Raw genomic sequence first — 12,019 nt, 5'->3', positions numbered from 1 at the left:
ACCACTAACATGTTTGAATACAGATACTCCATTATTAAACACAATGCTGCATTGTTCATCCTATTAATAAATTACAATGCATCTAGCGTTTATAAAATATATATTTACACATACATGTATGTAGTCATGATATATAAACATGATCTGGTGCCGTTTGTGGTTCTCATCTCGTAGTCAGACAGAGAGGTCTCTAAGATGGAGCATCTAGGTTGATGATCCCAAGCTCTCGGTGTGGTTAGGGTATAGTTGTTTCATGCAAAAACACAAGGAATAACTCCCTTTTTTCAGTCCACCAGAAAAGTAAAATTATCTTTAGGATGTGCACTACTCAATAGTAGTTTTTGTAGGACTGAAATGATCCCAACGGAATTTGAGTAACCACCGAGTACAAACTCCAGCATCATCAGGGATAGAAGGAAAGCAGATCAGTGCAGTGAGGTAGGCCTATGCAGCAGCGTAGTGAGGATGTCCTCTCCTGTCGCTGATAATTTTTATTTATTTATTTAGTTTTTTAAACATGCTTATTTTTGGTAACGAAAGTGCTAAATCTACACCTCTTCCTTCATAGTTCTATATGAACACGCACACACTTGCATCTCGGAAGCTCTGCGGTACCATTTTATGCAACTATAATTGAGCACTAGTGCAGCCAGTGCTCACGACTGTTACACATGCTGAACGCATGATCAGGGCTTTCTGCTCATGTTTTTTTTTTTTTTTTCACACATCTTCTGCATAACAGTCCTCAGAGTGGGCTTTACCATGGCAGAGCAAACTGAAGATGCACTGTCCTTAAAGAACGTTCAGCTTGCATTAGAAAACGGTCAGTTTACTGTTAGGAAACCCACATCAGGCAAGTCTGTTGTATGGGAGTCTGTTTCACGTGTCATAGACACAAATGGAAAAAAACAATTACCCTTTGCGCGATGTGATAATATCTCAAAGTTTTACCCTTTAGCAATCACAAGACTGGAAGCTCAGGTTTAAGGTAGCACTTATTACAAAGGGGCAAATAAAACTGACATTTAGCCTACAATCCTTGCACAGCCTACACTTTATCTGTTGTCTCTCTATTTTGGTAGTACCCAAATTAAATGTGAGATTTTGGAAACCAGATCTAAATTTAGCAGGAACAGTTTGGTAGAAAATATTCTAAGTGGGCAACGGGTGAACAAAGACTTAATATACAATGTGAGCGGTCTGGTGCGGAATAAAAACTAGCAAGAGCAGGATTTTTAAAAAATCAGTCCCGTGCAGACCTCTGCGTGGGTTTCCTCCAGGTGCTTCGGTTTTCCCAACAGTCCACAGACATGTGTATAGATGAATTGCGTAAACATAGCATTTTCTGTATAAGATTGTGTGTTTGAGTTTGACAGAGTGTATGGGTGTCTTCCAGTACTGCGTTGTGGCTGGAAAGGCATCTACTGTATAAAATATATTCTGGCGTATGTTGTGGTTCGTTCCACTGTGGCGACACTTTTTAAATAAGAGACTAAGCCAAGGGAAAGTGAATGAATAGATGATATTTGCAGCCAACTTCATTCCTTTCCTTAAAGTCACATCAACAGACTATGCAGAACCAACATATTTTTGCTCTTTTGCTAATTTAATTTCTTCTTTTGTCGCCTTTAATTCACTCAAGATAAAAGCATATATCAGAAAATTTACTGCAATAGACCCTTTTAGCATTTCCATGTTTCTCAGTAGCATACATAGTCATAGTTGGGTAAACTTGTGTGGGAGAATGGTAGAGCACAAAAAATCTCAAATCTTTTTTTTATTATTTTTTTATAGTCCTATTTGCTGAAATAATACAAATAAAAAAAACCCACAACGGTTTTAATCAAGACTGTCAGAAAAAAAGGGAAAAAACTGTGAGACTGATAACTGCAGCCAGAGGACAGAATAACATCAAATTTACTGTCCTGCCTTATAGACGCTGCATTACAAACACCTCGAACAAGTTGCAATTCGTGTTTGGTAATTTGACTCAAAGATGATATAATACATCCATAAATACTCATTTAATACTCATTAATTTTTCTTCAGCTTAGTCCCTATATTAATCCGGGATCACCACAGCAGAATGAACCGCCAATTTATCCAGCATTTGTTTTACGCGTGCAGCATATGCCCTTCCAGCTGCGACCCATCACTGGAAAACATCCATAAACACCCATTCGCACACACTACAGATAATTTAGCTTACCCAATTTACCTATAGTGCATGTCTTTGCACTCCACACAGAAATGCCAACTGACCCACCTGAGGTTCGAACCAGTAACCTTCTTGCTGTGAGGCGATAGTGACGCCAAATGTTTATACATTTTTAAAATAAATTGAAGTATTAAAAACTTTTAATGAGTTAAGAATATGATGACTGTTAAACACGTCATAACACTGTTGTGAAAATGGTCAATAGTTTCAGATTAGTGTATACTGTAAATTATTTTAAAACTGGCACCCTGATCAATAATTAATTTAATCATTGTGGATTTAAAAGAAAATGCATAAACTGTATATAATGTTAGCAGATAATAATCTGAAATTGAAAAAGTCATTTGATAAATCATTCATAACTTACCAATTGGAAGCCACCAGCACAACAAGAACGAAGCAAAAATGTGAACCATTTCCTTTAAGCGTGTTTGACTTTTGGAGTGTTGACTTTTGCAAGCGTGTTTAAAAAAAGTGTGATTATTCGCTGAAGCCCAGCTTCTTCATCTGGTCTGTGAGTCCTCCCACAACACACTCTCAGAAATAAAGGTACAAAAGCTGTCATCGGGGTGGTACTGATTAACTTTTGCAGCTTTTAGGTGCTATTCTGTGCTTTTTAAAGACCAAAATATATTTTAAAGCGCAAATGTGTACAGACAGAGCCTTGTATAGTTTACAACCACACACTCTGAACACATGCTGTATGCAAAATCAGTAATGCAGTGACAATCTTATGTCATCATGTAATGAATCTTTTAATTATAGATTTAAAAAAGGGTTTTGTAATCATGCAGAGGGGATTAATGGAAAAAAAAACAGAGTTGAAACTGTCAGCTATCTCACTTTGTCAGAGGTGTGATAATTAGCAACTCAACGCGAGTCAAACTGAAACCTGCTGTGGTTTGATTTTCTTTAGACGCACAATAACCTCTGGTCAGGTGAATTCTGGACAAACAGACACTAAAAGATGATTTCCTGTTCATCTCTTCTAACAGAGCTATTTTTTGATAAATACTCCAGAAAGAGTCAAATAATCAAAGCTAACAACAAATGTAAAGATTAATATTGCAAACTGTGACTTGTGTTTCTGTCTGTTTAAGTATTAAGTGAATGTTTGCTTTAATTCCTAATGACCAGTTAAAGTCACCAGTTTCAATCTGATAGCAATAGCTTAGAAATATAGAAATAAGGTGTTTACATGAATCCTGTTCAGTCCAACAAACTTCATAATAATAATAATAATAATAATAATAATAATATTAATAATAATAGTAGGATAATTTGTTGCATTGTATTTAATGCTTTCTTAACGCTCAAAGCACTTTAGATGTAATGTAGTAGTATAATAAAGGTACATTAATAGATGATTCGAAAAATAGAATCATAAATCATTTTATAAAATTCAAAAAGATTAAATAAAGCAGGTACGAATGAAAGGTATAGTTCAGTATCGTCAGTGAATATTATTATTATTATTTTTTTATAAAGAGGTTTAAAGGAAAATTGAGCCCTAAGGACACGAGGCTCGTCCTCATTAACGACCTTAACATTGAAATTCTATAGATCATGTCATTATACAAATGTGTGTTCTTGAAAACCATCAATCATTACTTGCACTCACATACCAATCTCATTGGTCCAATAGTATTAAATGTGACATTTAAGTTAAATAAATCAATAAAAACATTAACATTGTGTTCATTTTAAAATTCAGAATGAAACTCTGTGTCATGGAAATCCCTACCATGTTTTTTTAACGTACCTCTTACATTTTACATTTACCTAGCAAAGTGCAATAAAATAGTCTCTTTTACACTACTGGGTATTTGGCGCCAACACTATAAACAACCTGTTAATTTATAGCATACTTTATCATGTAAATGACCCCCCCCCCCCGCCACCCTTTAGGACACTAGAGGGCGATGATGTTTTGGTTACGTTTGATAATGTCTTATGATGTAAACAACATTGCAATTCTCCATATTCATTTAGTTGTTTGAAAAAAGAATAAGAACCATAACAGTTAATAACAGAAAGAAATAAAGTGAAGGATGTGATCAGTATTTAATAGCTAATGTTCATTTATACACACAGTAAACTAGATAGAATAGATTTTATAGATTTTTTTTGTGGTTACATTTCTAAGTGCTGTTGGTTAAACTTATAAATACAAACAAAATTATTACAATAAATTTATAATAATAATATTACACCAAATATGCAAGGACAAAACAAAGTAGTTATCTGTGCAGAAAGTAAGCGTTGAAATGAAACAAAAAGGATTGATGAAAGATGAAAGCTGAGCTCTTACACTGGTTCCAGTAAGCCTATAGGCTAGATACTATCACCGTCTTTTAGGGACATTGTAATAAACAGCCTGCATGTCTGATTTCTGCAAGGAAAAAAAAAAAACTCAGTCAGGAATCTTATGTTATAACAACAGAAAATGTATAGGCCAGTCTATATTTCTCTCTAAATTACATTGCTTTTCTAATAATAATGATAATGTATTATTATACTATAAAATAATTTATTCAGTATAGGCTGCTAATCCCAAACACATGTAGAACCAAACATGTTTTACTCCCAAAGTTGATCAGGGGCCTGTTTCAGAAAGGAGGTTAAGTATTTTAACCCTGAAATGAGAGAAACTCTGGGCTTTCCTTTTCAAAATGGCAGGTTTGTTAAACTCGACAAAGCAGAGTAAATTAAGCCTGTTTCTGAACGAGAGGTAACTTTAACTCAGAGTCAGTTACTGTGGTAACTTACTCTGTGAATCTAACCTGGTCAGGGGCAGGTTTTATTCTCTAAACTCTGAGTTCTTGTTGGTCTCCTCCCCTTTTTTAAAGATAAAGCGGTATTTCTCACCTTAGCCTTACGTTTCCACCCACCTATTTTAATGCTCATTTTGGAGATGTGCATAAAAACGATTGATGGAAACGTCATGATACACAACTTTTTTAAAATATGCATAAAAAACCCGCACATAACTGAGTAGGATAAACTTTTATTCAATAGAAAAGATGCGCATAAACTACAATGAAAACACTTTTACTGAACAAATTTCATCATGTACATTTTAAAAAAGATTTGTTTTTTGATAATGAAAATGTGTGTGAACGGACAAACCAGCAGGCTGAGCACACTGTAACACATCTTAAATGTTGTTTTGCTCTTTTATTCTAAAAATCCTTAACCATTTCAGTATTAATGGTATCATATTATTAATGACCTCCAGAGCGTCTGGAGCATGTTAAGAGCTTCTGTTCTCCGCGTCTCATGGCTTCAAAGGCCCCCACATGTTCATTGTGTGTCAGCATTGTCTTCTGAGGCGCAAGTACATTTATTAAACATAGAAAAGATTGACACTGCCGCAGCTTCTTCTACCGTAAATTCAGCTTTTACTGTTAAAATTTGGTGCCCGTTTAATCAAGAAGTGACGATTTTGTTCTCTTTGACTCGTTGGATGGAAATGCTGCTTAATTGGCACATATCTTTTATGCGATAATCCAGTTTTGCACATAAATTTAATTAATAATATTCAATGGAGACATAGCTATTGCCTACATTTTCAGTCACACAAAGAACAAAGTCGCGGACGAGAATGGCTTGTCCTTTTTTAATAAATAAAGCTTAAATTCACTGACCTTCAGTAGGGACAAGTAGCCTAAATTAATTAGGCTGGCTTGTGTAGCAAGCCAGACTATGGTTATCCTATTTTTCTTCTGAGACTAAAAATTAAACTCTATCTCCTCCTAGAGCTTTCAAGCTATGACCACCAAACTCACACCAGACCTCCAAACTGGTTTGACTCGTGTTGCTATATCTTTTCCGACTGATCCGACTTTCAGTTTTCCGAAAAACGTCCCGGGACCGTCGGAAAAATCCTATTGACTTAACATTGGACCAAACTTTGTGACCTCATAACTCTGCATCAGACTGTCCAACAGACTTCTAACTGGGCTCATTTCGCTCAGACTACCTAACTGCCAATAACTGATGAGCTTTTAACTTTCTAGCCACACCCCTAACAACCAGATACGGCAACCTAGCAACGGTCCCATAGACTGCCATTATAGAGGTTCAGATTGATATCGTCATGCTGCAGTGTGATAGAGACATGTGTTGCTTTTAACTGTTCATACTGGCAAATTCAGCTGGAGAAAAAATGGTGATCTCTTATGCAAGTTATTGCAAAAGTCACTCGTAAAATCTGCGCTCCATTGATAATGCCTTTTTAGTTATGGTGCACGCGCTTAACTCTGAGTTGGTCTACTCAAAGTTGATTGACCCAACTCAGATCAGCTGTTCTGAAACCGTTGCTGTTTTCTTTTTTTATATATTTATTTATTTTTCTTTTTTTAATTTATATTTATTTTTATTCATTTATTTTATTTATTTATTTATTCATTTTTATTTGTTTATTTTTATGAGTTATTTTATTTTTATATTATCCATTTTGTGTGTGTGTATATATATATATATATATATATATATATATATATATATATATATATATATATATATATATATATATATATAATCACTCAATTTCCTTTTCTACATGTTATCACTATATTTAAATTGTTTTATGTATTTATTTTTTTTAAGAGTTTAAAACTAAAAATAATAAAAATAAATAATAAATATGTGGTTTTTATAAATTTGACTGCTGAACTGCTTGTAGATTGGGGTCGTGGATATATTAAATTATTACGTAAAATTACATTTATTAAAATTAGATTTTACCATATATTAATAATATTTAATTGTTAAAATTGTAATTGCTTGACTCCGACTGTATAAAATAGGACAGATAGCAACATTATATATAGATTATAGATATTATTTAAACATCTATATATTTATTGTGGTCCTGCAAGAGTTCTAGGGGCCTAAGCGACTGCTTGCTTAATGGTTAAATCTGCCCATGAGAAAAACCATCACTACACCCGTTATACAGCAGGAAATGGACTGATTAAAAATGAAAAACAGGTTCAATGCATTTTTTATAGACATGTATTTTTACTGTAATTATTTAAGTAGCTTTTTAATGATTTTTTTTTTTGTTACAAAAAGAATTCTGAAACATTTATATAATCCGCAACATGAAACATACCTTTTTTAAAATGCAAAGAATTTGCAAAATGGCATACTCTGGTTTAGTATAGGCACATATGTACGTAAAAGCATGCTTAAACTGTTCTTTTGATCTGTTCTGTATTTAGTGGTAAAAATGATGACAGTTGGCCAAGTGCTGTTCACTGACTCTCTGATGCACATCAAGCACAAAACTTCAATCAGCAAACTTTAACTGCACTAACTTACACTGCACCAACGTATTGCTAGATGTCATTGAAGTTTCTTACCTTTTTTCGTGATTTTTCTTTACACAATGTTGAATCAGATTGGTCTTCCTCACAGTTATGAACTGCATTAAACAGATGTGTTAAAACAGTGATGTCAATAATATTTGTGAATATTTTCTTTAAACATTTTAGACCTAACCTGTTTTTCTACATTTCTTGGAGATGCAGCACATCACGGCAGACACTAAAATCAACAGAGACCCAACAGCAGCACAAATCCACACAATGTTGAACAGATGCAGATCCTCATCTGTAATAGATGAAAATAAGTCAATGATGAAAGTGAATCTGTCTGATCGACAACACAGTCAAACTGCTGCACTGTATCCCATTCACCTTTTTCTGCATGCGACTATTGTGGGTCAAGCTATGTTGCAATTGGTGTGAAAATTTACAATCACAAGAACTGAGACGAAAAAATCAAGTGATAGGATTATGCTTTAAATAATTCAGTAACATACTGTAGTGAAAAGTGAGGTACATTTGGCGTTGTGCTTTCTTTTGAACAGTTTTATATATATTTTTAATAATTTTTTATTTTTATTTTTTTTCTTACTGTTGATCATCCGTCCATAGTTTCTGGCTTTTATGTGAAGTGTTATATAAAGTATTGTGTGTGTGTCTAAGAGAGAGCGTGTGAGCCCAATTTTGGTAAAAAGAAAAGTGCTCAATCCATCATTGGGTTATTATTATTATTATTATTATTATTATTATTATTATTATTATTGACACTATATGCTCAATTTAACCCAACATTTAAGTGTCAATAATTTGCTCAATTGGGTTGAAATGGCATCCAGCATTTTTGAAAGATTTTCACATTGCAAGATCTTCTTTAAAATTGAATTAAGCTTTTCTCTCCTGTTGACTTGCAGATCAAAAATGACCCGTGCACAATTTTAACAGCAGGCCAAAACTAAATGAAAATAGTTTTTTTTTTTTTTTTAGTTTTTTTTTTTTTAGTTTTTTTTTTTTAAGTTTTTTTTTTCTCCAAACATAAAAAAACATTTTCTTTTTCATATTTTCTTCATATTTTATATACAACGTTTGCCATGCCAGCTAAACCATTTTTACACCACAAAAACTAGGTACACACACAGACACACACACACACACACACACACACACTCTCAATAAGAATCTGCTGCTTTAACATTTATGGATAGTGTCTTGCTAAGCTTTTTACACTTATATAGGTAATATTAAAAAATATAAACCTCTACTTTAATCAAAAATGGAGTTTGCAATAAAGATGTTGTTTCCTCATTTAAATTAGATTTGAGGATTGAAAATAAGATTAGCTCCTTTATTTTTATTTATTATTTTTACAGGTTTTAGGAAGGCAGCGTATTATTGACACTTTTAGACAAAAAGATTATACAGATTTTTAAGACTGACAATAAACTGTTCATCCATCAAACCTGAACAGTCTTAATTGGAGTTACAGATTATAATCAACAGAGTAACAGACTGGGAAATTACATTTCATTTGCTTAAGTACAATCTCAAATTATGTTATTTTTTCCAACAACGCTTGGTTAATATTTTTAAATATTTTTTTAAACCCAATTTTTTGTTTTTTTTTCTACATTTGACCTAAAATTTGGTTATAAGAATCCAGATTGGTTTTTAGTCTAGACAAACATTACATCCATTTTACTAAAATTAGTTCACTTTGAACTTTTGAGCTGGACGTTTTATTCCACACTGGCTCCTTTCCTCCTTCCACTCATTCATCATCTGTAATCAAAACTATAGTTGAATATTTTGTCACTAAAATGCTGGGTTGTATTAACCCAATGTTGGATCATAAATTCATTCATTCATTTTCTTTGTGGCTTAGTCCTTTTAATAATGTCGCCACCGCAGAATGAACCACAAACTGGTCCAGCTTATGTTTTACGCAGCGGATGCCCTTCCAGCTGTAACCCATCATTGGGAAACACTCATACACACACATTCACACACATACACTGCAGTCAATTTAGTTTATTCAATTCACCTATAACGCATATGTTTGGACTGTGGGGGAAACCCACACCAGCACTGGGAGAACATGTAAACTCCACACAAAAATGCCAACCGACCCAGCGAAGCTTGAACCAGCGACCTTCCTGCTGTGAGGCGACAGCACTACTTACTGCGCCACCTGGGTCATAAATTGACAAACCCAATGTTGGATTAATTTTTTTAATTAAATTTAAATCTTTTTTTAAACCCAAATTTTGAGTTGAAACAAATAAAACATGAGAGCTGCATATATAAATAACAACCTTTTGCAATTATTATGACTTTTTTATTGTGGTGTATTGTGTTTACTGTGAACTCAACTTTGAGTCAAATATGGACAACGGCTGGGTTACATTATTTTAAATTAAAATTGAAATCAACAATTGGGTTTGCCCATATTTGGCATCATAATGCACATTTTTAGGGTCCGATTAAAGCGAAGACAAAAAGAATGTAAAATACTTTCCCATAAAAAGCAGAATAGCTGCTCACCCGTTCAGTGGATGAACTGTTGAAGAGTAATACCTACTCATTGTACCCAGTTAAACAAACAGCAACAACATTTTACTGATTGTTTATAGTTTAACAATCATGGGGTTGAATGTTAAAATCAACATACCTGGACACGGCTGACAGAGTGTGTTGATGTCCAGATGTGTGGTCTGGTTGCTGATGGTGTTGTTGATCACACAGCTGTAGGTGTTGTTATCCTGATATTCCACCTCCAGAGGTAGAGAGAGACTGATGCTGAGATCAGACACAATGATGCTGGACAATACACTGCTTCCTTTGTACCAGGAGAGACTCACAGCGCTCACATTCACCACTGAACACAACACTGAACAATTATACTGGGATGATGAACACAGAGAAGAGTTGAAGATGAGGACAGGAACAAGCAGACGTGCTGGAAAACATGAGAATAGAGATTTTCAGTACAGAGTTTGAGTGTAAATTGTTGAAGAATTTGTGAAGGATTAAAGAACTTTACTCGCCATGAACAGAAACATTGAATATTTTTGATGTCCATTTTTTCCCGCTTATATCAAGATTATAAATTCCCGCATTTTCAGATGTGATGTTTGTGATGGTCAGAGATCCAGTCTGTCTGTCCATCTTAAGTCTGTCTCTGAATCTGTCAGTGCCATCAAATGTGGAGAAGATTTGCTCCTTAATGTTGATTTTAGCTATAAGAGTGTTTTCGGCTCCAAAACTCCACAGCATGTTCTCCCAATGTATTATAGTAACACCAGAGTTTAGAGTAACAGAATCTCCTTCAGTCACTGACACAGACACTTTTAGTTTCTTAGCAAACACACCTGAAGGACAGAAACCACTTTAGACTCAGATTAAGTATCTAGAGTACTCCTAATTAACAGATAAATGTACGCAAATATATTATATTAAAGGCGTTGTAATGTAACAAGCTTAAAAGAATAATCTGGTAATGTTACCAAAGACTATAGAATACACGAGACATGTCACTCGCATAGTTTTGAATAAGGAAATGTGTAACGGTCAATATGGCAAATGAAGCCCCGCCTTCTAGTACAGAAGCCAATCAGCGATCGCTGTAGACTGACGATTTTTGGGGGGAGAAACTCGGACCAGACTGGTGCTTTTACATTACAACAGTTTATTGATCAACAAACACACTGGAATCTCAGTGAATACTTGCTTCACAGACATAAGAAATATATCCACATAAAGCTTAAACTCTGTTTTATAAGTGCACTTGCTTCATTTAAAAGTAAAGTTTTTTGATTTTGTAATCTGTATGAAATGAATACGAGGTACAGCCCGCCTGTGAAATGCACATCACTTCACAGCAACTACTCGAACACCCACAAACTTACAGAGTTGCTGTCATTTCTGCCAGAGATTCACTATCAAGACCAAGTTGTGAATTACGTCAGAAGAGCAGCGCGATCAGACGATCAATATCCACAGGATAATAATGTGCATCAGCCATAAATGAGGTTGGTGTCATGATCTCCTTCTTTTTGAGTGTGCATGCACATTAGCTCGGACAACCTGAAAATATTCTGATTTTGTTTAATTCTGGCGTTTAGAAATAAAACCTATGAGACCTATGTTTTTGTTTAGATGTATTGGTGATTCCAAATCTGCATCGTAATCGTAAGCTTGACTAACAGTTTTGAAGAATTTGATGTTTCCCCATTCAAGCAGAGTGCCCGAGCATACTGACTTAGAGGCATTTAAAAGATTGCCGCAGGGTGAAATTACTTGCCTTAAAGGTATTTTGATGTTACAAGTCTTTTTAATATAGCTCATTTAACTAGCAAATTTACCTGGTTCCCCTCTGTTCATCAGTTTGCACTTGGAAGCCATGTACAACAAATTCAATACACTGATATTTGCAATGATGGCTCAGTGGTTGGCACTGTCGCTACATAGCAAG

The 12,019-nt window shown here is 34.4% G+C and overlaps 1 protein-coding gene across 7 annotated transcripts in view; it reads right to left on the bottom strand.

Moving 5' to 3' along the window:
* Positions 1-12,019, bottom strand: part of LOC110437711 (CD48 antigen) — a 49,937-nt gene that overhangs the window by 18,482 nt on the left and 19,436 nt on the right. For 2 of the 7 annotated variants that reach the window (XM_073937152.1, XM_073937151.1), the window contains exon 1: positions 2,586-2,939. In XM_073937152.1, the coding sequence (XP_073793253.1) occupies positions 2,586-2,634 (49 nt within the window). In that variant the 5' untranslated portion in view covers positions 2,635-2,939. Of the gene's footprint in view, positions 1-2,585; positions 2,940-4,448; positions 4,611-7,587; positions 7,650-7,726; positions 7,838-10,216; positions 10,505-10,592; positions 10,917-12,019 lie in introns of those variants that run through there. The other 5 variants (XM_068216413.1, XM_073937153.1, XR_012397687.1 and 2 more) reach the window with 5 other exon arrangements.

This window comes from Danio rerio, chromosome 22, assembly GCF_049306965.1.
Source record: "Danio rerio strain Tuebingen ecotype United States chromosome 22, GRCz12tu, whole genome shotgun sequence".
NCBI classification, from domain to species: domain Eukaryota; kingdom Metazoa; phylum Chordata; class Actinopteri; order Cypriniformes; family Danionidae; genus Danio; species Danio rerio.
Note: the sequence above shows the minus strand (reverse complement) of the source record. Positions and strands in the feature narration are given on the sequence as shown.